Here is a 26,674-nt window from a genome sequence, read left to right as displayed (position 1 = left end):
TTGGCCGTGCGGCCTTGGCAGTGAACAACTTCCTTGCCCGTAGGTGCTAACCCCGAGTTTATTTACCTTTTCAAAAAGATCCGGGGCTTCCCCTGCCCGCCCCCGCCCAGGAGCTTGTATGATCCGTGCATCGGCCCGAGGAATCGGGGCAGAGTCACTGTCATTTTAAGAACGGGGAATGGGTGGCTCAGAGACGTTAAGCGAGGTGCTCGCAGCGGGCCTGGAGTCCAGGTCTCAGGCTGCGAGGTGAGGCTCTTTCCACCCTCCCACTGAGCAGGTCTCCTGACTTTGAAGCCAAGCAGATTTCGGAGTTTCCTTTTTGGCTCTGGGCTGCGTGGGCTGCAGAGAGATGATTCCTGGAGAGCCTTTCTCGGAAATCAGCGTTTCCTAGCAAATAGTGTTGACATCTGGGGAAGAGGGAAAGCCACCGCCGTGAGTCAGCACTTTCCTTCCCAACGCCCTGGTCTGCGTGACTTTCCTGAGAAGGACAGGCCTGGTTTCTGCCACAGCTGTTCCCCACTTTCGCCACCCCAGAGGACACCATGGAGCAGGAGGCAGTTCCAATCCAAGATTCTGGCCAACTGAGAACGTACATAGTGACCACGTCTGCAAATGTGTGTCAGGCCTTCCAGACATGGCCTCAGGCCACCGAGTGGGCACGGCAGGCTTGTCCGTGACTGGGACGGGAAAATAAAGGATGTCCACCTTCACACGGGGACCTTCCCCTCCTCTTGCCGTCTCTGCTCTCCCTCAGGGCCTCTACTATTCTTTGCCCAGCTCATCTGCAGGCCGGTCCCCCGTACTCCCAGCAGAAACTTGCTCATAACTGGGACGAACCGGGTACACCCCATTAAGGTGTTGTGAGGCCATCATGCGCCAGGCACCTTCAGGGCCAGAGACTTTTCCTGATGGGCAGGACTTCGCACCCAGCTGTCACAGCCAGGCAGGGGACACAGCTAGGCTTGGGACACGGCCAGGCATGGGACACGACCGGGCATGGGGATGGAGGAGCAGCAGGGAGAGGTGAGGGCATGCCCATTTCTCTGCAGACTTGCTGGGTGGCTTCTCTCAGCACTGCTGGCCCTAGCCCCAGCCCCAGACTCAAGCTGTAGGCCAGGTACAAGCAGAGGGAAGGAGGAGCCACGGTGGGAGGGGGAGGCAAATGCCAGGGAGGGGACACAGATATGTCCTTGTCCTATGGACTTATCTGTGTCCCCAGGGAGGGAACACAGATAAGTCTGTGTCCTATGGACTTATCTGTGTCCCCAGGGAGGGGACACAGATAAGTCCTTGTCCTATGGACAGCCTGTGGTCCTGTCACCCTTGGACACACACATATGTTTGCATATGTGCTAAGCATGAGCACGCGCGCGCACACACACACACACACACAGAGCTCTGGACTCCTGACCCCTTGCGTGGGCCTGTGGAGAAGCCAGGCCTGCTCAGCAGCATCTGGGTTCTCTTGGGCACTTCAGCTCTGTGATGCTCGGCCATGGCTGCTGCCTCTGCAAAGTCCACCCAGGGCTGCGGCCCGACGGGCGAGGCTCATCTGACTTTGCTTTTCTACGAACAGGTCGCTGAGGTTGCTATGTGTGGGGGGCAAGGAAAAGAGCCCTAGATTTGGGGGTCACTTGGCCTGAGTTCAAACTTCACTTTGGCTTCTGAGCAGCTCCATGACCTTGGGTGAGTCAGTCACTCCCTGATATGGGCTGAATTGTGTCCCCCAAAGTTCATATGTTGAAGCTCTAACCCTCAGTACGTCAAAATGTGACTGTATTTGGAGACGGGGCCTTTAAAGAGGTGATTAATTTACACGAGGTCGGAAGGGTGGGCCCTAATTCAATAGGATCGGTGTCCTTATAAGAAGAGGGAGAAACACCAGAGCTGCTCGTGCACAGAGAAAAGGCTCTGTGAGGACACAGCGAGGGGCGGCCATTTGTGAGCCGAGGACAAAGCAACCCTGCCGACACCTTCGTCTCAGACTTTCAGCCTCCAGAACGGTGAGAAAATCCATTCCTTTTGTTGAAGTCCCCAGTCTGTGGCCTTTTGTCGTGGTCCAAACAGACTGGCACACCCTCTTTCTCCCATTTCATCCATAGATGCCTCCTTCAAGGGGCTGCTGTACAGGTTAAATAAAATCACGCAGGGGGCTTGCTCATAGCGCCAGGCACTGTGGACGGCTCAGCGTGTGTGATGCCCTGTCTCGTGGCCCTACATCATGCCCTGACACCTGAGGTCGTCCTGTCACCCCTCCCTGGGGCAGAGGCACCCAGATGACAGGAGCTTCAGGTGGCCCCAGCTCTCTTGCTTTCTGGTCTCTCCTGGTGGGTGGGCCTCAGAATTGGCTTCAGGATGGTGGGCCTGGTACACACACTCACATACACATGACACACGCACATGTGGTGTTTTGACAATGGCCCAAATCTCAGTGGCTGACTCTGCCCCCTTCCAGGCTTGGTGCCCAATCCACCCTGTGAATCCCACCTCACCCCAAGCTTGGGTCCCACCTGGGCAAGACGGTACTTGGGTAACTAGATCTCCTTTTGACTTTCCCCTCTAGTCTCAGGCCTTGTGGGAGGCAGCGGGCACCTTGCCTTACAGCTTGGGGCACATGGCTGTGTGGCCAGCTGGGCTCAGGGCTTCAGGGAGCCCTGGATGCTCAGGAAGGGGACAGAGTCTTCATGGGGGATGCAGGGGGAAGGCAGGGAGGACAACCTGGGATCATGGCTGGCCGCCCTCAGCTTCTGGGTATTTGCTCATTTTCTCATGTCTGTTACACTGCCTACCTCCCCCACCCCGAGTCTCCCCACCCCCAGTCTGAAAAGTCCTCCAGGGCTCACGATCTCCTCATCTCATAGAAGGCTGGCCTGGAGCCAGAGTCTGACAGGCGTCTGTCGACTGCCTGAGTGGTCGATGATGCCCAGAAGTTTAATGCCGGTAGTCTAGCTGACCTCCCCTGGGCACTCTGCTCACTGCCATCCAGGCTTGGAAGAGTGCTGACACTGGCAGGTATCCAGCAAACACACATTTATAATCAATGCTGAGGACACAGACATGAATGGTCCAAATCTGGTGGAGGAGGCAGAAGTATCAGAGACAACCGCAATTCAGTGGGATTTCTTGTGAGAGGGATGAGCCCAGGGGGCTGTGGGAATGTGGACAAGGACCAGCTGGCCAGCCCAGGAAGTCAGAGAAGCCTTCCTGGAGGAGATGGGTTTGGAAGGATGCATACATGTTTGACCAGGCAAAGAATACAGGGGGTGGTAGTTTTGGGATAGGTAGCAGAGGCAGGAAGGTGAGAGACTGTTCTGGAAATAATCCAGAGGTGGATATGATGGGAACCAAGGATGGCGAGGACACGGGAGATGACTAGGCTGAGGGACAGACAGGGGCCAGGGCCCTGGGCGTTGAGAAGGGCTGGAGGTGCACTGCAAACTCTGCCAAAAGACAGGGACCTCAGTGCAAAGGAGGGTGACTTCTGAACCTTGCCTGGGAAGGGGTTTAGGCTGTTAATGGGGTCCTGGCTGGCTGAGCAGAGCTTCGGCCTCTTGAGAAAAGGAGATGCCATTTTCAAAAGGGCTTTTATTAAACTCTCTCCACACAGTGCCTCTTGCCACAATTGCCATGGCCCTGGGGTGTGTCCACCAGGGAAAGGGCCCTGTCAGTGTCCCGTGTAGCCAAGCCTGGGCTCGTCCATATAGCTGTGGAGCTGGCTTCATCATGTGGCAGTCTCGTCCTATGTCGGGCTGCTTCTGGAAGGGTTCCGGAGTGGCGGAGGGGGGACTGTGGATGCTGGTATCTGAGGGCAGGCTCGGTGCCCGGATTGGGGGGTGGGGGCCCATCTCCACACACCCTGAGAGATGCTCCTGAGATTCTAGGTGCACCTAAAATGTCACAGCTCCATGTTGGGGGCGCAGGGGAGGAGGGGTGAGTAGGGAGTGGGCTGTGGCCAGGTCACTCCTCCTGAGGACAGGTCTGGGGAAGCTAAGTTCTTCCTGGGCATGTGCTGGGAAACACAGAGAGACCGATCTGAGGGGCTGTGTGTGAATAGGCACCAGAATTGGGCTTTTTTTTTTATACCTTCAGCACCTGGTCTTCCTAGATGGTCTCCTAACCAAGTACTAACCAGCCAGACCCTGCTTAGCTTCCGAGATTAGAAATCCAGCGCGTTCAGGGCGGCATGGCCCTAGACAGGATTGGGCTCTTTTGCTGCAAATGGCTGGAGAGTACGTTCTTTCTCTGAGCCTCAGTTTCCCTTTCTGGCTAACAAATAATTTGGCCTCTCGGTGCCGCCCCTCCTTCAGGAAGCACGCTGGGCCACTGCTTCGCGTCATGTTCACAACTGTCCTGTCATGTTGGTCTAGGCATGCTCAGTGGGTTGTGAGCATGTGTGACGTGGGGGCGTCCATGCTGGGAGTGTGTGTGGTCAGAGGTCGGGCTCCTGCATGTATGAGGGGTGCAGCTGAGTGTGAGTGTGAGGGTGCTCAAGTGTGAGCCCAGTCCGCCCGCTTCTTCCCCAGCCGGTCTCGGTAAACACTGCCACTGAGGGGCTGCAGTGGCCCTGGCTTCACAGGAAGTTGGGTTCCCGCACCACGAGGCAGGGCGGGTCCCCGCTGTCCCCGCCGCTGTCCTGGGGCCGGTACACGAAATGGAAGTCGCGCTTGGGCTCACTCCGCAGCAGATAGTTCTTGATGCGGTGCGGCAGCGCCTCGTCCGCCAGCTGGAAGCGTCGCCCGTCCACCAGCACGAAGAGCCGGTGGTCCTGGGGCCGCGCCACCTCGAACTTGTCCGCGCACTGTGCGCACAGCGCCTCCGCCAGGGTGTCTGCCCGTGACGCCAGCGTCCGTGACTGCTGCTCGGGCTCCAGGTACGACACGCAGATGAAGTCCTGCGGGGTGAGATGCAGGGGGTGGCGTCACTGGCGGGCCAAGGGGACATTCTGTCTCACCCCCACCCCAACAGTGGGAGCTTGGGCAGAGGTAAAGACTGAATGGCCTTGGATAAGTCCTTTTCCTCTCTGGGCCCCAGGCCCCTCTCTGTAGAGAGAGGATTGCAGGAGCGGTCGTGAGGCTGGAAGTCAGAGCACCTGTAGCTGACCCTGCTTTGTGACCTAAGGCAGGGCCTTTCCATCTCTGAGCCTCACATCTCAATGGGGCTGAACATTCTGGGTGAGTCAATAGCTTTGTCTTGTCAACGAGGAGTGAGAGCGCCTCCTGGTGGTCAATTTATGAGCTCGCCAGCATTTATTCGTCTCTTCATCATCTCTGCCTTCCCGAGTCCTCCTGCACCCCGTAGCGCAACGCGAGGCAGGGAGGGCGGCATAAATAAAATCGGGGGCAGATGCCAGTCTCAGCATCCCATGGTTCAGCTGGGGATGCAGAGGCAGGAGGAACAGTTCCGCCTTTAGGGCTGGAAGAGCCTAAGGGTGGGGAGGGGCTCTGAGGAGGAGCTGGAGGGCAGGGACTGGCATGGGAAAGGCTCGGTGGAAGCGGGAGAGGATCTGGGTCTGAAAGGTGGTGAGGGGGACTGCAGGAGCCTGGTGGGCAGGGATGAGGCGATGCCTGCGGGGCTGGGGATGGGAGCACTCGTATACACGTCAGTGCCCTTTACCAGCCCGGGAGGGAGGATCATACGGTGGAAGGACGAGCTCTCCAGTCCCTGCGCGACCTTGACCTCTCTGAACCTGTATTTCCTCAACTGTAAACTGGGATAACACCGGTTCTTACACCATGGGCTGTAAGCATACAGAACTGCTCCGGCGCCGTGAGGGCGGGTAGGAAGGGCTGTGTGCGGCGTTGCCCCCTTGTGGAAGGATGATAACAGCACAGCCTTCTCACCATGGTGATGATGATAACGCTGTGGAGTGGGGAGCGCACCTGAGGTGCCAGGCTCCCTGTCAAGAGCTTTACTGGGATCACCCCCTTTTTCCAGGAAGAGAAGCCCAGCCCACTCCCCTGGGTCTTAGTGGCTGCCTGTGATCTCCTTGTCTTCCATTAGGCCTCCCTAGAGCCCTTTATACCTACTGATGACTGTCAGGCTCTGGGCTTTTACTCCCAGGGAAGGATGGGGCTTAGGGCATGGGGTGCAGAAGAGGCACTGGGAGGGGGCTGCCTTCCCCAAACCCCAGAAATAATGCTGAAGGGCTCCTCATCTCTGATCCTAGGACTTTCTCCCTAGCTTCGCCTCCCCAGTGGGAGACACCGATGCTCTGTCTGGCTCAGCATTGCGAAGCCACAGGGTGGAAGCCAGAAGCAATGAATGCCTGGGGCAGGCTTGAACCAAGAATGCCCATATTCCAAGAACGGGAGGGACAAGTGTCCCAGGAGAAGGTGGGGAGCAGTGGTGTCCTGGACCTGGCTCTTGCCAACTCGTGCTGGCTCATACCAGCTTGAGAAAGCCAACTGTGTATGTGTCTTCCCAATTCGAGGCTCAGTGGTGCCAGGTTAGTGGCTTGCAACCAGTTGCGGTGGGAGTATTTATACCATGGGAATCAACAAAAGCTAAAATTAGAGCTTTTTACTAAACATTATCAAGACACCATGGATTCGAGGAGGGGGGCATCAGCTTGGCAGTCTCGAACATATTCTGGGGACGCAAAGCACATCTAGTCTACAGCCCACCTGTGCTGATAGGGAAACTGAGTCCCAGAGAGGGGCAGGGACTGCTCAGGGTCACACAGTAAGCTAGTACTCAGCTGGGTCCAGACCTTGAGCCTCTCACTTCCCAGGCCTGGGCTCTGCCCATTGCAGATGGGCCATCTTGAAACCCAGGATTAGGGTCAAGCCCAGTGTGCTCCGGGTGTCAGGGAAGTGAGTCTGCACAGCTATTTACATCTCTGGATCACTGCTTGGCTCACTGTCCTAACTCCCTCCAATCTGCACACACCCCAGTCCCACTCTGTCCTAGGCCCTGGGCTTGGGGCTCCCGAGACACGTGAGCCATCAGCCTTCTCTCCTAGGACATCTTCATACATAGATGGTTACAATATGGTGTGATGCATGCTGCAGTGGGGACAGTAGCAGCAGGAAACACAGAGACAGGTGGGGGGGGGTCAGGTGGAGGAAGGGGTCAGGGAATAAAGAGGATGGACAGGTGGCAGCCAGTGAAAGAGAGATGGACCAGCATGGGCAGAGGGAGTTGAACTCAGCATGTCTGGGGAATTAGGGGTAGCTTGATTTGATGCAGCCTGAGGGTATGGGATGATGGGAGTGGTGGAGGAGCCAGGAGTCTGGCCGTCAGTGAATACTGAGATTTTATAGAGAGGGTTGAGAGGGACTGGAGGCTGGAGTGCAGGGGCCAGGCTAGGGGCAGGGGGACCCCGGCAGCTGCTGCGTTTGTCCAGGGACCGATGGGTAAGGCTGTGGATCAGCTCATGGGCTTCCCCAAAGTGGGACTGGCACGACTTATGTCCATGTCGCCAGCCCTAGCAGAGCGCTACGACATAGTGGGTGCTTAGGAATGTCGGAAAGAAGTCTCATGCCTCCTATCCCTGTCTTGTCTGCCCAACAGAACACCAACGCCTGGTGATACTTTCCTAGGCCCCCCAGGGCTAGGCACACACTAGCAGACACTGGGTGGCCAGCCAGAACAGCCAGTCAGCGGCCAGTGGGGATGGTATCTGGGCCATGGTCCCCTCTCATCCTCTGTCCCTGGCGTCACCTGCACGGAGGAGCGGGAGGCCCGAGCCTTGTTGAGCGTGCGCCGGCGCTCCCAGCGGTGGATGGAGTCTTGCACCTCCACACTCAGCTGCCGGGTCACTGTGATCTTGTCGTAGTTCTTGATGTGCTCCAGGGCCCCGTAAGTGGTGGTCAGATAGTAGGAACCTGCGGTGACAAGGGTGTGCGGGCTGAACTAGGACTCCCACCCGCAAAGGAGGGGAGCCTGCTCCAGTTCGGTCCGCCCCGCCCACCGTTCTAAGCTCCACCCACCGCGGCTGCTGTGGACACCCATGCAGCACTGTCACCTACGAACTTCAGCCGGAGCCCTCCCCACAGCCTTGTGAGCTTCCTGAAGTCCAGCCCGGAGCTGCCAGACTCTCTGCTCGATGGCTGCCCTTTGGGATGTAACTCTTGCTTATTTTTAAAATGGCGTTTTACACATTAAAAGATACCCAAGTAACTGATAATCATGGATGTCTTTAGGGTGGGGAAAGGGGTGGCTGAGAGATAAGGGTGGGGAGGAGACTGCTCACTGTATGTATTTATACACACCTGTATAAGCATACATACTGATGTATATATCATATTCTAAAAATAACTTTTAAAAGATGTAGATAAAATTTTAATTATGGTTATACTAACATACACAATTTAAAAAGATTTAAAGTAAACTTGAATCGTTCATGTCTCCATCTTTTTTACCTTCTTAAAGTAATTCATGTATATTCTTAATACCTAATGTTTCCTAAAGTGATTTTAAGCTTTGAGATAATTTAGACTGCAAAATTTACATGAGATTTTAAGATAAAGGATGGTAATGTGCACGGATGCTTACAAGTCCATTCTCCTTTGCTCGTTCAGGGCTTTGGTTAAACTGTTGGAGAAGCACCAGCCTCGCTGAGCCCCTTCACTTTAGGGAGAGGGAGGGTGACTTCCATGAGGTTCCCTCCCAGGCCTCGCTCCCCAGCCTTTTATGTGTCAGGACAATGAAATGAGGCTGATTTTCCTAGCGACCCACCCAAATCCCATCTTCTCTTTCTTCCTAACTCTATTGAACTCTATATTTTTGGGAGTGAAGTAACGCTTAACTAAAAATGTTAATTTTCCAGACTCCCTTGCAGCTCAGAGTAGAGGGCAGGAGACCCCATTCTGCTACTTAGATATAAGTGGAAATCCCTGGGTGGGGCTTCCAGGAAAGCCTTTTGAAAGGAGCAGAATCAGTCGATATGTTCCTTCCTGTTTTTGCTTATCCCTTTCCTCCTGCCTGGAACACAGAGGTGAGCCCAGAGGCATGGCAGCTGTTTTGTGATCAGAGGTGACAGGTACAAAGACAAAGGCTTATATTCTAAAGAATAATAGAAAGAGCTGGGTCCATAATTTCCTGATGGCAGGGCTAAAAACTTTCATTATTACATCGGGATTGCTTGATGCAAGAGACAAAACAGCCCCTCACTCTGATTTAAACTATTACTAGTTAGTTGCATCATGGGTTATTTGCAGCTTCAAGCATTCCTAACTTACACTGGATGAAGCTGCCTACCTATACTTATAAATTCCATGATCACTATGGGAAAATTCACACCCTGGCAGAGGTCAGTCGGAGGTAAGGTAAAGGAGTTTATGTTCACAAGATCATTCACCCTTTCATAGCAATATCAGAAAGAGACATTAAAACATATGTATATGTAATCAAGGCCACCATGGAATTTGGCTTATCTGAGAAGGGCCAATAAACCACTCATGCATGTATCTCCTTTTCCAGCCAAGCTCAGAGCCCATGTGTGCTCGGAAGCTTTTGCTGGGCTTGCCGCCCAAGAGTCCCAGTCCTCTACTTGGCATACCTCGACGATCCTGTTTCCCACCTGTCATCGTGTCTCCCTGGCTAGAAACGGAGGGGTGAGTGCGGGGCACTGATCAAGAGTACAGATTTGGAGTTAGAGAGCAGGATCTAGGTCTTCGCCCTTCAGCAGCCAGCTCTGTGATCTCTTTAGCCTCCCTCTCCTCATCTGCAAATCTCATAATGTCATTGTGAAAGGTAAGTAAGGTGAATACGTGTGAAGTGTAGTTTAGTAACCTGTGAGTATTGCATGGCGGTTAGGTGACCTCGGGGTGGTGCTCTGGGGCTTCTCTCCCTCTGAGAAGAAGGGGAGGAGCTCCAAGCCTTAGCAGCTCAGGCTTCCTGCTCAAGCCCTGCTTTTTCACAGCCCACGTGGTCCTTTTTGCAACTTCCCTTTGACTTAGGGCTCTGTAGTGTCTGCCAGGACCACTAGGTGGCAGGCGATTCCTCCTGCTGTGAGGTTTGGAGCTGGTTGTTTTCTCTGGGTAGAGTTGTATGTTCATGGGAAAAACTCACTGCCTCTGTTAAGATATTAGCCCAGCATGGCCAGCTGTCAGTGGGCATGGAGAAGGAGTCCTAGAGGGTGCTTCCAGGAGAGGCTCAGATTTTGAGCTGGCTCCAGCCAGGTGCCCAGCGCAGCCTGGGTATCCCATCGACTCCATAATCACCCAGCGTGGTGGGAGCTGCAGAGAGAGGCTAGAAGGGGGCTGGGGTCTCATCGGCTCAACATCCTGGCCCTCTCTACTTCTGCTCTACGCTGACCTCTCACACACAATATGCTTGCTGTGAAGAACATGGGACCCTGTCCCTGGTCCTTTGCCAAATTAAAGCACATGGAACCGGTGGGAAGATCATGAATGTCCCAAAGTACATAGATTCTGGAATCTGGCTCGTGGGCTTTTGTTGAATGCAAAATTGTTCATTCATACGAACTGTGAAACACAGGAGGAAAGAGCCCAGCTTCATTCCCGTCCTGCCCTTAGCTACCTCTGCAGAACACTAGAGTGCCCAGACAGTTTGGAAACCCCAAATCTAGCCCAACACCTCCCCTTTCCCAAGTCAGAGAGGTTAAGCGACTTGCCCAAGGTCTCTAGCCAATCAGAGGCAGAACTGGGACAGAAATCCAGTCTCCATACTGCTCTTTTTACTACATCCTATGTTCGTTCTCCTCTTAGATTCGAGCAACGGAGTCTTCAAGAATGGAGACTCCCCGAGGGCCCGCACCCATCCCAGGAGGCTTTGAGCTCTACAGAGGACCAAGGGCAAGGCCTGGCCAGCAGAGACGCTGCCTCCCCTGCCCCTCCCCCTCTAGATGCATCTCAGGGACTTTGGTGACAGAGCACCCTGTGTGCCATCACCCAGCCAGTACAGGAGGGTGAAGCTGGGGAGACGCAGGAACCGCCCCCCCCACCCGCTCTCTGTCCCTCTGTCCTTGGGCCCAGATGCTTCTAGATGGAGGTCTGCCAGCTGGCAGACTTGAAGGGTGGGTGGGAGCCTCTGCCCAAGCTGGAGACCCTCAGTCATTTCATAACCGGAGGCCGACACCTGTGAGGCTGGGCCTGACCTGGGTGTGGTGACTTCACACCCTGGCTGTCGGACTCGGAACAAAGAGGGGTGCAGGGAGGCACTCATGCAAACCATCCCCCCTCCTGGTGTGTGCGGCTTGGTGTGAGGTTTGTCCCCTGGTCTCCATGGGCAGGGTCTGACACTGCTGTCTGTGGGCAGCGCTGCCGGGAGGGGCGGTGTGTGGCAGGCTGGTGAGACTCTGTCCCGCCCGAATCTTACTCGCATCAAACACTCCACTGATTCCTTTGAAATACCTGCATGGGGCCAGAGGTGGGGGTCTCTGGCCATTAAGACTAAAGAAGGGCAGGCAGCAGGTTATGGAGGCAGCCTTGGGTCAGGCCCTGTGAACTGTTTAAGACCTTTATGTATTTATTTGTACTTTCACTTGTCTCGAAAACACTTGTTATAGCCCAGAATAGACCAGTGCTCCTGCCCGAAGGACCTCATCTTGCCCAGCTGAACCCCATAGTCTTCGGGAACAGGAAGAAGGAAGCCAAGATGCTATGGCAGGATTGGGGTGGGGGATGCAGTTCCGCAAGGAGAGAGTAGTAGGGCCAACGATGTTCCCATCCCGTTTCTGCTCAGCCCCTGTGCCTGGCCCGGAGCTCCATTTAGCCACAAAGATTCAGGCCGAGGACACAGTAGGCGTCACAACAGCCAGGGCATGGCTGCCACTGCAGGGCCCATCCGCAGAGCCCCATGCTCTCTAAGGCTCTGCCACAACCCTGTGGGGCCCAGGCCTGGTCCTTTAACAGGATTTGTAAATGACTTATTTCCAGGAAGATGAGCAACACATGCCCACTGTGGCAAATTTGGAAAACAGAGAAAGAGTAATGAGGAAGTCGTCTGTGCTCAGGACTCCCTTGGTCATCTGAGCTCTGTCCTGCCCCTCTGCTCCATCCCACCAGCTTACCTCCTGTATTCTCGACATTTGCCAGATGTGACCAGATGTGAAATGATCTTGTTTGCTTGCTTGTTTAATCTGTTAAAGTTCTGACCCTCCCCGCTGCCCGCCGCCGTCCCCCTCCCCCCACACTGTAATGACACTCCATGAGAAAAGGGACCTGCTATCCCTGGCATGAAGCAGGAGCTCAGTGCATATCTATTGAATGAATATCTGTACATGGCCTTTGCCCAGGTACTTATTAAGTCTTAATGCTTTTCTTGTTGATTTGTAAGAACATTTTACATATTAAGGCTCTCAATTCTAGGTGTGCTGATTTGTGAGGACACTTTCCCCTGGTTTATTATTAGTATCTAATTCTAGTTATGGTAATTTTTGACACTTAAAAGTTTTGATCTTCCATGTGTGGCAGCCACGAGACCACTAATATTCCTACTGAGATTGCTGGGTGGGCTGCTGTACTTTTCAGGGGGCTAGTCCTAGGAAATGGGGTGCTCAGGATTTGGGATGGAAGCCAGTTCTGCTCCCAGCTCCCAGATGGAGCTTTGTTGTCTCCCACTCCCTTCTGTTTTTTCCTCACAGGTTAATGGGGCCTGTGGGAGACAGACCAATGTTGTCTGTGGCCTCTGCCCAACCCCTCAGCCTTGGCTGCTCCCGTGTGCATGCTCAAGGCTGGGGAAACTAAGGCAGAGGCCCATGAAGACTTGGTGGAGACCCCAAAGTGTGGGGTACAGAACGAGGCATTCATTCATGTTCATGAGACTATCAGCCCCCGTGGTCTTGCCTTGCCCTATAGCCCAAGTGCCTGGCATGGGGCCTGGCACACAGTAGGGGCTCACTGAGTTGCTACTGGACGGAGAGATGAATGGGTGAATGGATGGATGGATGGGTGGGTAGGCGGGTAGATAGATAGATGGGCAGATGAATGGATGGATGGGTGGATGGATAGATAAATGGATGGGTGGATGTACTGGGTGGCTGGTAATCACTGCTGAAGAAAGCCAGGCTTCTCCTGAATTGCAACACCTTCTGGAAGACAGGTTGTTCTAACCGCAGGAAAATTTTAACTACTGAGGAGAAAAAATAGCTTTGGAGGTCCCAGGGCACAAGCCGGAGTTCTATGTGACAGTAAACTTCACGGCTTTACACGCTCCCCTGAGCTTCTAAGAACTCACAGAACTGTCACCCCAGAGACTGATAGGTGCTAAAAATGCAAACAGATGCAAAGAGGGGCGGTTTATCTTAAGAACCACAAAGCCCAAAGAGGCCACTCAGGGCCTGAGAGTCTCCTTTGTTCTTTGAGGCTGATGTCTTAGAGGACGACTTGGGGCTCTCTCAGAGCCAGTACCTTGTCTGGCTGCGTCTCAGAGATTTTTGGCGGAGGGGGTGACTGAGGCTAAGTGAGGAGGGGGAGTGGATAAGAGGAAAGGGGAAGGGAAACTGAGGGTGGGCAGAGCAGGCCGCACCCCTGCATTTACCCATAGCAGTAACCTCTGCCTCTGTCAAGGGACCTGGCCCAGGGCTCGACGAGCCAGGGGGCTGAGAGTCCCCAGGCCACCCCCGCCTGAGGACTGACCCCCACTTCCTGCTCAGACTCCCCGTGGGCACCGCCCGCCAGCTCAGCCTTGTCTTTTATGCTGCTCAAAACTGCTGCTCCCTCTGTGGAAAATGCCTTTCCCTCTTCTTTACCCGACTGGTTCCTTCTCATCCTTCAATGCTCAGCTCAGGTGTCACCTTTTCTAGAAGCCTTCCCTGACTGCACAGCCCAGGTGACATGCTCCTACGCGCTCTGGGCTTGTCACCATTTCAGCACATGTCAGCAGAGGGGACGTGGTTCTTTACCGGCCAGCTCCCCTGCTAGTCTGTGAGCTTCCCCAGCACAGGGCCTGTGTGGGGCCCTGTGTTGTGTCCCCAGGGCTCAGGGGAGTCTGGCATCCAGGAGGTTTGCTTTGGGCTATGCAGTGTGCCCCTCGTATGCCGGGGTGGGTGGCGGGCGATGGGCCCGGGCCGGCGACTCACCCTCCCCCAGCTGCAGCGCGGGGTCCATGAGCTCCATCACGTATTCCACGCTGAGGAGCATCTCCGTGAGGTTGCTGCGGGCCAGCACATACATGAGCACGGGCAGGAAGTCATCGGCCCCGTAGGACTTGCCTGGGAGGAGGAAGGAAGGAGGCAGAAGGTGGTGAGTGTGAGGCTCTCCTCGTGAGCGATTCTCTGTCCAGGAGAAGGGTTGATGGTCACTCGAGGAAGAAGAACCTTCTTGCTTTCTCATGATTACTAGGATGGAGGCGACCCTGGAATCTGACTACTTGGGGTGGCCTGTGACACATTCTGGGTTTAGGAAGAAGGAACTGAGAAAAGTGCCCTCTGCTGGGGTGGGCAAGACCCAGGCCCTTCCTCTTTCTCAGCTCTTTTCCCTCAATGCCTCTTGCTGCTGGCTTGACAGCCAAGTTCACATCACACTTATTCATGGACCCGCCCAGAAGTAGCTGTCTAACTTTGATGTCTCCTGGGGAGGTTCTCTGTCCCTTTTAACCACACATCTCTCTCTCTACCTATAAAACAGAAAATCAGAAATTCCACCATTCAGCCTTTGTTCCTTTGGGTTAAGCAGTGCCTGTTCCTGAGGGTTTCTTTTAAAACGTATATGCCTCTGAAAGGAAGAACTCATCACTTCTTCTTTTGTGGGAGGTGTTCACAGGACTCAGAGCCTCCTGACAGGAACAGATGCTTTGGGGAAGAGAAGAAGGGGAAGGCAGGCCTACAAGATGCCTTCCCAGCTTGGCTCTGAAGACTGACCTATGGCAACACACAATCAAAGATTGTACCTCGAGGACAAGAATTCCTACAGGGACAGAGTCCTCCCGGCATCCCTAGTTGGCCTCTTAGCATGCCCATGCAAGCACGCCGGGGACATTGAAAGCGTGACCGAGCAGCTTTGCATAGTGAGAAATGGCCACCAGGGTCCCCAACTCATTTCTCACTTCCTCTCACCAAAGGGCGACCAGGGCTCAGACAAAGGTGTCTGACTCAGCTGGAGGGTACGCAGCCCGGCTTGGCCCCAGCTGGCCCAGACCGAGATGCTGCCCTTTGTGTCTTGAGTGAGGCTAATAATCAGCTCAAATACATGCCAAGCAATCCAGAGTTCATTCAAAAACTGTATTTCTATTTTGCATGTTTTACCAAGGATTTAGAAGACTATCAGGAAATGCGTGATGAAACAGTAAAACCTAAATAAAAATGTAAACATCAGGACAAATATAAATGACAAGAGAAACTGTACACCACAGGAAAAAAAAAAAACACAAATAAGCGAGAACTCACACAACTAATCCTTTGGTGCCATAAATTTGGCTCTGAGTTTCCTGGTGGCCAAAGCAAAGCAGAAAACACACTCAGTTACATCTTCTAATTGTCCATGAGAAGAAAATGTACCTGTTTCTTGGGGGAACCAAATTATTTTTCTGACCCTTAGGGCTAAAATAAAGCGTTCACATGTGGCTTCATTTGGAGAACATGATTGGTGGGTTCCTACAGCACATCACTTAGCGATTCATTTCGCTGTCTCGAGACGCAGCTCAAGGCAAGCGCTGCTAGGGAAGAAAGGCAGATTTCATAGTGAACTCTGCGTGTTCACATCTGTTCCTTATAACAACTATGTAAAGTAGGTATTGTTTTGCCCACCTACCGAAGAAGAAACCGAGGTTCAGAGAGAGCTTAAGAGACTCTCCCTCGGCCAAACACATCACGAAGTCATGAGAGGGACAGCCGTGAAGAGCCAGGCATCTGGCCTCGGGCCTGGGTTCGAATCCTAGCTCTCTCGTTCAGTAGCTGCGGACCCTGGGAAGGTCCTTCCCTCCTCTAACCTTGGCAGAGAGGTCGGAGAATGAGGTGGAGGTTTGAGGATAAAATGAAATGACGTGGGCGGTCAGTGCTTCGTCGAGCCATAGTGGGGCCTGTGGCAAAGGAGAAATGTATGCTCCTATAGCTACTTATCAAAATATCCCCTCACACTTTGAACCAAGTGGAAAAAGTTAATGAACGCTCAGAAGAAAAAAACATGACTATCAAACCCCGTGTCAACGATCTGCTTGCTTTCCATCGTCTGTCCTCATAAACACGCAAACGTGCACGAGCCCAGGAACCACCAGCTGACTGGAGATGACTGTTCCCATTGCATAATAATGCAGGGTCATAAAACAGACAATAATAGCCTGTCTTCACTTAAAATGACACAGATTTTTTGGCACTAACTTTTATTTTTTTAAATATTGTATTAAAATATGATGTGTCTTAACCTTAGACCCGGCGGGTCTACTGCTAGTTACATACCCAAGAGAAATGAAAACGTGTTCACACAAAGACGTGTACGGAAATGTTCATAGCACCAGTACTCAGAAGAGCCCACGCGTGGAAACAGCAAAAATGGTCCTCAGCTGGTGGATGAACAGACAGTGGAAACCTATCTGGTGGCAAAAAGGACTACGACGTTGATAAACCTTGAAGTCGTTATGCTAAATTGAAGAAGCAAATCACAAAAGACTGCATGTTGTGCATATCGTATGAGTCTATGTATATGAAATGTCCAGGATAAGCAAATCCATAGAGAAAGAAGCAGAGCGGGTGGGGAGTGACTGCTAACAGGTACAGAGTTTCTTTCGGGGTGATAAAAATATTCTGTAATTAGAGCAGTTTTGCCTATGCAATTATGCTAAAGATCACTATGGTTTTTTAAAAATGCGCATACCTATATATAATACTTACGGTAGACATATGTAAAATACACATGCGCACACATATATAATTTTTCTTGATTACTGAGTTTTTTGCATCTGAGGCCAGTGCTTCACTCACTTCACCCAAATCTGGCCTCACTGCTGGTTCTTAAGGCAGTGAATGGCGCATAGCGAATGCTTGGTAAATGGCAGCTAAGCCAAGTGGGCACTAGTGTGAGGTCATGTACAAAGGAAGTGAGGCAGAGCTGGTTCCCAGCCCTCAGGACCCTCCCAGTCTAAAGCCATTAGCCATGCCAGGGACTGTGATTCTGGGGTCATGGAGGACCCTCCAGGGAGGGTCTTGTGTTCTTTAGCTGCTCAGCCTCATTCGAGCCCTGAATGGCTGCTGGAGACTGCTTTCCTCCCCCACAACCCCACTGTCCAATCTCTCTTTATTTTCATAGTAACAGAACTGACTTTAAGCTGGGACATGGCCACCCAGATTAAAGACTTGCATTTCCCAGCTTCCCTTGCAGCTAAGTACAGCCACATATCCAAGTTCTCGCAAATGCTATTCGAGAAGGAAGTGATGTGCTCAGCTTCTAGGCCATGCCCTTAAAGGGGAGGAGCATGTGGATGGAGAAAACATTGGTGATGGTGGAATGACAAGAGAGGAGCCTGGGTCTCTATGGATCTTGGAGAAATGAAGTGTCGTACCAGCCTACGCTGGTACGTGAGAGTGAAATAAATTCAGTTTTGTTGAAATCATGGATGTGTGTGTGTGTGTGTGTTTTAAGTTATACCTTAAGCTATACTTCCATCGAACGTGAGCTGCAAATCCTAGTAGAAAGCGCTTCCAGTTGATGGTCTGAACAGCCAGGCCACGACACACCTGCTCATTCATTCATTCATTCATTGACTCACTAAAACCCTCTTATAATCACTGTGTCCCTCAGATCTGATTTTTCTGGATTCCAGTGGAGAGCAGGAAGATGCAAGTAAAAAATAGAGTGTGAGAGAGCTTCGAAAAGAGGTGGGAGTTCAAGGTTGAATTTCGCAGCCCCTCTGGAGGAATTAGTTTCCCACTGCCCATGTCTGGATAGGTGGGTGCCCTCACAGGGTGCCGGACCACACCCCCAAAAAGCGCAAACCAGCACCATCTCAGTGGGCTCTGGGTGGACTCGTGTGTCTCCACATAGCCACTCATCCTTGGTTGGTTTTCCAGAGGACATAATGCCTGTGGTCTGCTTTCCTCAGTTTCTGCATCTGCAAAATGGGGCCAGTACACTGGCCTTGATGGCCTGTCAGGGTTTTGAGAGAATAAAATGAGAAAAAGAATATGAAAGTGATCTGGCCCCATAAAGTGCTAATGAAAGGTGGGCTATTACTGACATCTGACATCTATGTTCTCCTTTCTCAAGTGGCCTGTTTTCCCACCTGTAAAACGAACAGGCTGAAGGGCTGGGTGACGCACAGCACTGAAAAGCAGAGTCAGACATCCCGTAGTATGGGTCCCAGCACACTACTTAGTAGATGTGTGACCTTGGGCTAATTGCTTTACCTCTCTGAGCCTGTATTTCTTGTCATGTGAGAACTGACACAGATAACGTGACCTCCTGTGGGGTTTTGGTGAGAATTCTACGAAATGATTCACATGGAGTGCTCCTGCAATGCTCCCATGGGCACACTCACCAAAGAAGAATACCCATTCTTTTCCCAGCTCTGTGGTCTAAGGCTCTGATGATTTGTTTCAAGGTTCTTGGGTCTGTCTGCCTTGCACAGAATTAACCAGTTTTGGAGAAAGACTTCTTAAAAAAACCTTTATAAGCCTGAGACATGACTAAATTGTTCCTGGGGAAAGATTCTTTTGTTCTTGGAGTTGTTTTTCATGTTGATGATTTAATTTTTTGACACAAAGTCCTGCCTGTGCCTTTTGGAATTCACCTATAATTCATGCACTGGTTTACGGCTGATTGAATTTTTAATCTGCTTCCAGGAATGTCACCTTTTTTTGGGGGGGGGGTGGTATTATATCAATAGCTCACTAAAAAATACAATCAGGCCAGTTAATTTGCTTTTGAGCAGTGGTTCTCAACTAGGGTGATTCTGCCTTTGAGGGGCCATTTGGCAATGTCTGGAGTCACTTTTTTGGTTGTCACAACTAGGGTGGTGGCACTCCGGGCATCGAGGCTAGGGATGCTGCTACATCTCCTACAATGCACAGGACAGCCTTCCACAATAAAGAATTATTCAGCCCAAAAATGTCTATAGGGCCAAGTTGAGAAACTCTGCTTAAGGGGACAGTGACTTCCAGCCAGAAGGATGGTCCAGCTCATGTCCTAGGTTTGAGGATGTAGAGATGGAGACATGGGGGGGCTCTGTGCCTTTGGGGATGGCAAGTCCTTTATCTCTTTCTTCTTATTCTCATGCTCTTCTTGAGAATCTTGGCTGACCCTCAGAAAGGGCTTTGGGGCCCATCTGCTTGGTTACCACCACATTGTGTCCAGTCACCCTACCGCAGGAGGCTCCCGTGTCTGTCCTTCCACCTACCTATGAGCACCTCCTCTCCATCTTCCCAGTGCATCACACAGAGCATGGCACGGTGCTGAGTGAATGGATGAATGCTTGGATGCATGCATGGATGGATGCTGAGCTCCCAGCAAGGCCTCCGAGTCCATAATCAAGGGCCAAGCCAAAGTGTGTGTCACCTTTTTCTGGAAACCCTTGCTGGGACCTCCCCACTTAAATTAAGGAGGCCACTTCCCCTCAAGTCCCAAGGTACAAGGCCTAGGAGTGCCCCTCTTCCTCTGGGGTTCCCTGTCCCCTGTGTCTAGTCTGGCCAGAGCCCAGGTGAATCTTCCTTCTGATTGCTTCCTGCACGCATCCTTTGCTTTTGCCCGTCCTGCCCTCCCAGCAGGGTCTCTGTCCTTTGATCTATGCTGTCTATTAACTCATCTCCTGGGAATACAGCTCTGATCATGCTATGTCTCTTCTCAAGAACCACGAATCGCTCCCTATTGTCTAGAGAATCAAGTCTAGATCTCTTATTGCGATGTTCAAGGCCTTCCACAACTGGGCCCATAGACACCTGTCCAGCATGATTGACTCTGCTGTCCTCCAACCACTATCTGGCCTCAGAATAGATCACCTGTGTTCCTGCCCCTTGGTTTTTGCCACACCCACCTACCTGGCAAGCCCTTCCCTTGCCTTCCATAGGCCCGAGCCTTCCATCTCTCACAGAGTACCAGCAGTTGTGTGACTCTATAAAAATACAAAGCATATTTTATAAACATATCAATGAATTCCTAAAACAACTCTGCGAGCTGTATTAGATTCATCGTGTGTACTTCACAGATGAGGAAAGCGAGTCCCAGGCGAGTTAAGCTTCTTGCCTAAGGTCACGTGGGTAGGATGTGGCAAACCAGGACTTGAATTTAACTTTCTTCCACGTACGATCCCACGTTCCTGCTACTTCGACACTCTTCCTTCAAGTTCCACCTCCTCCACGAAGCTCTCCTGAACTTCCTCAGCTACTAGTGCACACTCTACCCTCTGCAGCTTCCAACGCAGAATGCCATTCTACCTCCATCGCCCTCTCACGTAATGTTCCACTGCGCTGAATCATGGGCCATTCCCTGAACTCCACAGGTGCGTTCCCTCTATGCCTGTGCACACATTCTTCCCTCTGCCTGGTGTACCCTTCCTGCTTTTCTCTTACTAACTTCTCCTTGTCCTCTCCACATCCTCAGGCACAGTTAGATGGCTTCTGTTCCAGCTCCTGTACGCCTGGACTATTTCAGAGCCTTCCCTTTTCCTCGGACTGTGAGATCCCTAACAGTAGGGATGCAGGCTGTGTGGGCTTGTGGGCAAGTCACTTAACCTCTTTGCACCTCTGTCTCCCTGACGCCCTACCCTCAGTCCCTTTCCAGCCCCCAGCACAGGGCTTGGGACATAGGATGAGGACAGTGGACTGAACTGAGCCCCATATGTGTTCCCACTGGGCACCACTCTGTTCTGCCATGGTCAAGGATATTAGGGTCTGCTTTGGGTCGTAGACACTGGTGTGCTGGGAAATGCCAAACAAGTGGCTCTTCGAAGAAAAACATAAGCTCTGATTTGTAGTGTTTGCCCATTTCCATGGCTTAAATATTTCCACAATGCTCCACTTCAGCTTCTACTAACATGAATATGAAGTAAGGAAGAGATGCACACAATTAGCTCTCATGAGCTGGTATGAGCTGACTTGACACACCAGTGGCCTTGGATTCATCAAGTCCAACCTTATTGTGGGAAAACCGAGGCTCAGAGATGGGAGAAATTTGCTCCAAGACCCACAGCTGGTCAGTAGTGGAGCTGAGAATAGAATCTGGGTCTCTTTTCCTTGATGTGGGTGAGAAATGCCCACTCAGGCTCTCTGACTAGACAGCGACAAGCTCAAGCAACATTTACGTGCACCAGATCCCAGGCCACATCCCAGGGGCAGTTATGGCTGCATTCTCCTTCCCATGAAGCCAGGAGCCTAAGCCGGGGCTCAGCCCTGCACATAGTGGGGCCTCAGGCGGTGCCACTGGGACACTGGGGCATAGTTGCAAAAGAATTCTACTGTGATCGGAATATCTTTCGTGGATCAGAGATCGCGTCCGCCAGGCTGTGCCCTGGAAGCTCTGCTGGGCTGCAGCCTGCATTTCCTGGTGATTTCTGCTTTCTTTCTTGCCCAAGGCTATCTGTTTCCATCTGTAGGGATGTGGGGAGCTGATCACATTTTAAAGAGCTTGGCTGGGGGCTTTAAGTGTGTTTCATCGGCTAGGAGATTTTGGAGGAGAGCTCTGATAAAAATGAGCTGAAGTGTGCTCATGTGGGTCATGCAAACTGAGGAACACTGGGTTAGGAGACCCCCCTCCCAATTCTGCCACTTAACTAGCTGAGTGATCCGAGGCTCCTCACTCTGACCCTCAGTTTTCTTATCTGAAAATGTGGGTTAATAATAAAATTCTGTCACGTAGGGCCATTGTGAGCATCAAATGGATGGATGGATTGAAAATAAGGTTTTATCTTCTAGAAAGCATTATCTAAAAGAATTGGCATTTTTTTCTGTAAAAGGCCAGATAGGAAATATTTTTAGTTCTGGGGGCCACATGGTCTCTTTCTCAATTACTCAATCCAGCCATTGTAACAAAAGTAGCCATAGACACTGTGTAAATGAATGGATGTGGCTGTTTCCATAAAACTTTACAAAATCAGGTGGCAGGCCACAGTCGGCCTGCAGGGTGTAGTTTGCAGACCCCTGATCTAGAAGTGGGTCTATTGTCTTATCATAACTTCCTCTCCAAATGGGTTGACAGGGCTCTTACTGATGCAACAATCCTGGGGCAGCACCAGGCTGATAACTGTGATCTGCTTTGCCCTCACCCTCCACCATGATTCCCACTTGAAGCCACTTCCTTCCTTTAGGAAATCATAACCAAGGACCCTACTCCCTACTAACTAGGTTCAATGCCCTTAAAATGGGTTTCCCTGGCCCCATCATTGCAGAATGTAAAAACAAACATTATACATTAACTCAGAGGGGCCCCCCTGAGCTCCCAACCCAGACAGCCAACTCCCCAGACCCCTACGCTGGTTTGTCTAACCTAGTAGCATATTTTAGCATCTGATAATATATTTTGTATTTCTGTTTCCTTGTGTATTACCCATCTCTCCCCAGAAGGATGGAAGCTTTATGGGGGCAGGGACCTTATGGTATAACGCCTCAACAGTGTCTGGTCTGTGGTAGCCGTTGAATAAATATATTTGCTAGATGACTAAATAAATAGCATTTATCACTCTGTGTGGTTGTCGCTTGTTTAATGCTGTTTTTCCACTTGAACTGTGACCATCTTAAAAACAGGGACTGGGTTTTTCTGTCAATATCCATATTGTCAATAAATGTTTGTTGAATAAACGAAACTATTTGATAAAAACAGGATGCCAGGAAGCAGAGAACATCGAGAACAGGAGGTCTGAAATTTACTTTGGCAGTAGAAGCCTTCTGTAAAGGGGTATTTTATGTAAAAGCTGGCTTCTCTGGCTGATTCCTGATAGGGGCAGCAGGGCTGGCCTGCTGTTTCCTCTCCCCCACATTCCCCCTGCAAGATGGCCTCTGGCTATGTCTGAGGCTTCTAGAAAGCTCCCTGGTACTGGTTTGGAAACCACTGTGCAGCTCCCAGACACATAGGTGAAGGAGCTGGAGCCTGGGGAGGAGAAATGGCTGGTTAGAGTTCTTGCAGGCTGTGGCTGACGTGAGACGGGAAGCCACCCTTCTCTCCCACTGAGCCCCCAAAGCTGCCCTTTTTGGCTGTTTGCACTTTGTGCAGACTCTGCTTCAGTCTCAGTTCTGCTTTGTACAATGCCACATCCCTGAGGAAATCACTCCAGCTCCCTGGGTTCCTCTTCGGAGAGCTCAGCCCGCAAGCCAGCCAGCCAGCTACGTAGGCTGTGGGCTCAGGGACCTGAAGCCAAAAGTCCCAGCCTGGCTAGGAAGGCATGGGGCTGCCCAGGACATGGCCCTGCCTCCTCTGAGGTCACCTCTGACCCCAGGTCGCCCTGGACAGGCAGAAGAGTGGAATAGTTCAGCACAGGCCCTAGATCCAAGTCTCAGGTCTACTATTCGCCTGCTCAGGTGTGACCCTGAGCATGCTACTTGACCTCGCTGAGCCTGTTTTCTTGGCTATAAAATGGGGATAACAAGAGTGTCCACACCTTGTGGGTGGTTGTGAGAGTTCAACAAGACAGGTGGAAATGATTAGCATGGTGCCTGCTGGGTTATTGGTGCGTGAGAAAAGTTAGATGTGGTTCTTATGCAAGACGAGAGGGTCTTTGAATCCTCAGAATATGACATCTCAGAAGGCCTGAAGCCCATTTCTGTGTGGGGTATAAAAGGAAGCTTGTGCTTTACTTTCAGGCTTGGCCCAGATGTGCGTCCCCTTCTCTCTCTGTTATCTGAATGTCATTGTCCAGGGACACCTAGAATTCTCCTTCAGCCTGGGTCCCTGAATGACTCTATGGAACAGAGCTTCCTCCCCCTCCCCCAACCCTTCTCCATTCGACTGGACTTACATGAGTGAGAAATGAACTTCTATCAAGTTAGAGAGTGCAGGGTTTATCTGTTACTGCAAGTATTTAGCAGCAAGTATTTCCTTAACTAATTACCTATATAGCTACCTATCTAGATCTATTTCAAAAAACACCAGAAAGAAACCCACCAAAACACTAATCATTTTTTCAACGATAAACACGGTTGACATTTATCACCAGAAATTCGTTTAGATATTTTAACATAGATTTTTTTAACATAGATTTTTTAAAAACCGAAGAGGCCTGACTTCTCTCTGTCCTTTCCACCTCCGGTTAATGTCACCGGCCTTTTGTTCTATGCTCCTGGGGTCTCCCCTGAGTTTCCTTCTTCCATTCAACTCTCAGCCTCTGCCTGAACCAGCTGCAGATTCCTAGCTGACTGTGTGGTCTCTGTCAGGGAGGTAGACAGCAAGAGGTCTGAGGGATGCTGGGACTCTGAGACTACCTCTTTGGCCTCCACATCCAATCACCTGTACCTTGGGGTCAGGAGCCAGGTTCCATTTCTTGAAGTATAATGTTAGGGTATTTACACAGATTATTGAAGGAACAGAAAAAGGCAGGTAGGTGGTCTTCACTGTCTCTTGGATCTTGCCTGCTCTTTGTCTGTGTTAGAAGAAGGTTCTTCACATTCTTTTAGAAAGAATCTCACATTTGCACACACTGCATTCCTCCTTTCTTCCTGCCCTTCCTTCTCAGAGCGAAGTCCTTAGGCTTGAATCTGTTTCTCCCCAAGAGCAGGGCCAGCCCTGGAGGTCTGGTCTTAGACATTGAAGAGGTGGGAAAAACCCGTTTGTCAAAGTAATGGGAGACATGATTCTAGAAGTTCTAACTGGTGTCACTGGGCTTCATGATGTCCATGAGAAACCCAGTCTCCTCCTGGCTGCAGGATGGAGGGCCAAGTGTATCCAATGCCATTGTGTCCGTGAACTCCTGTTCTGCCTGCTTTGCTGGAGGAAGCACTTGATGGTGATTTAGAAACCTTGGGATCTGTTTCTAGGTTAGCTGCTTGGTATAGTGATAAAAGTACACCACTTTAGAATGAGAAATTTCTAGGTTTGAATCCTGGTCCGTCTGTATCATGGGCATTAATAGCAACTATCTTTCTGGAAAAGATGGCCTGGCCAGTTACCTCAGGTCTTGTGTCTCCAAGTTTAACCCTTTGCCCACTGTTCCAACAGGTCTCACCAGCAGCCAGGCCCTAATTTATCTTTGCCTCAAGTGGGCCATGGGGGTACCATGGTTACTGCTGCCAGCTTCATGCAGTGGGATCACTTCTTCCCTGGAGGCGAGGGGACTGGGCAGGCTGGGTGGGAGGGAAGGGTTGTTTTCTGCTTAGAGAGGAGGTAGGCAGGATCCGAGCTGGAGGTCTGCCCAGGGCTCTGCCGCGCTGGTGGTCGCAGACCACACTTTAGCGAGCCACTAGAAACGTCCGACAGCAGGGAGGTATGAGCTAAATGCTTGGTGGTAAGGGTCTGGTCCTCAGACCGCTGAATGTCAAAGTCAGAGGAGAATTTAAGAGTCGGTCAAGACCTGGTTGAAAATGCATAACCTCAATCTCATCGTGAGGAAATATCTGACAAACACAAAATGAGGAACTTTCATTAAAGTGAAAAAAAAGAAAGGTGGGGGGTGGGGCCATAAAAGACAAAGAAATGCTTAGAAATGTTCCAAATTAAAAGAGCTGAAGACATATGACAACTAATATAATACCTGACCCTTGACTGGATCCTCACTTAGAGAAAGAAATGCCAGAAAGAATCAAGTAACAACTTAGAATGCTGATGGTGGGTTAGATAAAAATGTTATATCGGTGTAAATTTATGAAGGGAACGACTTAACTGTAGTTCTGTAAGAGAATGCCCCTGTCTTAGAAAAGTGCTTAGGGATCAAGGGCCAAGATGTATGCAACTTCCCCTTACATGATTCAGAAAAAAAAAAAATAAGTATGTACAGAGATGGCATAAATGATAAAGCAAATGGGTAAGATATTAATAATCTACAAAGGATATATGATGTCCCCCTATTAATCTACTATTGCTATTCCTCAAGTTTTTGAAGTCTGAAATTATTTCTAAATGAAAAGTTAAAAAAAAAAAAACACACCAAAAAATTTAGCAGCAAAACTGGTTATTTCACACAAAATCCCACAGTGGAAAACTATGTCAAACAGGGACAAGCAGAGTTGTCTGGGGTGAAGCCAGCGTGGGGCCCAGCCTGCCTGTGTCCCTTTGGTGTCCCCTGGGGTGCCTCTGGGAACCCAGCGTGGAAACCTCTGAGTGCGTTCAGCCTCTATGTTCTTGGAAACGTTGCGGGGAGGCAGCCGTTCTAGCACCCTAATATCCGCTGGACGCCCACACACATACTTGGTGGCATCTGATCCTCAAAACAGCACTGAGAAAGGCCTTCCCAGCCGCATCTTAAAAGTGAGAAGATGGAGGCTCTGGAAAGGAGGTGCCTCTCGGGGCCTACCCCACTCAGGCGTTTTCTGTATTCTCTCCACCCCCTGGCCCTGAAGGCGATGAAAGTTCAAACCCAGGCCTGCAAACAAATCCCAAAGCCCCCGCTCTTCTCTGCAGAACCAGCTTCCTCCCAGGTGAAGAAGGGGAGGCTCCAGGTGGGGCAGCCCTGACCTGCCACGGGCAGTGGCGAGATCGGGAGCCACTGGGCTCACACAGTCCAGCGCTCGCCCAGCACCAGGAGGAGAACATGCTGTCTGTTCCTTGGTGAGAAACTCATCTGTTCCTGGTGGGGAATTTTTATACAAAAGCCTTCCCCTCCCCTGAATCTCTGGGCTCAGGTTCTCCCGCCTGGAATGGGCTTCTGCATCAGCAGAGACCCAGCCCCGCTCCACCGAGGATGGGGAAACTCAGCCCTGTTC

At 51.3% G+C, this 26,674-nt stretch overlaps 1 protein-coding gene across 1 annotated transcript in view; it reads right to left on the bottom strand.

The window, feature by feature from the left end:
* Window positions 1-4,025: 4,025 nt before the first annotated feature.
* The window catches only part of RIN3 (Ras and Rab interactor 3), a 100,063-nt gene continuing 77,414 nt past the window's right edge, over window positions 4,026-26,674 (bottom strand). The window contains exons 9-11 of the mRNA XM_039884056.1: window positions 13,988-14,119; window positions 7,663-7,826; window positions 4,026-4,891 (exon numbers count right to left, since the gene is read on the bottom strand). Of these exons, the coding sequence (XP_039739990.1) occupies window positions 4,571-4,891; window positions 7,663-7,826; window positions 13,988-14,119 (617 nt within the window). The 3' untranslated portion in view covers window positions 4,026-4,570. The remainder of the gene's footprint in view (window positions 4,892-7,662; window positions 7,827-13,987; window positions 14,120-26,674) is intronic.

The sequence above is a fragment of the Pteropus medius genome, unplaced genomic scaffold, assembly GCF_902729225.1.
Source record: "Pteropus medius unplaced genomic scaffold, Ma_sr-lr_union100, whole genome shotgun sequence".
NCBI classification, from domain to species: domain Eukaryota; kingdom Metazoa; phylum Chordata; class Mammalia; order Chiroptera; family Pteropodidae; genus Pteropus; species Pteropus medius.
The sequence above is the reverse complement of the archived record's forward strand: the minus strand, read 5'-3'. Positions and strand labels throughout refer to the sequence as shown.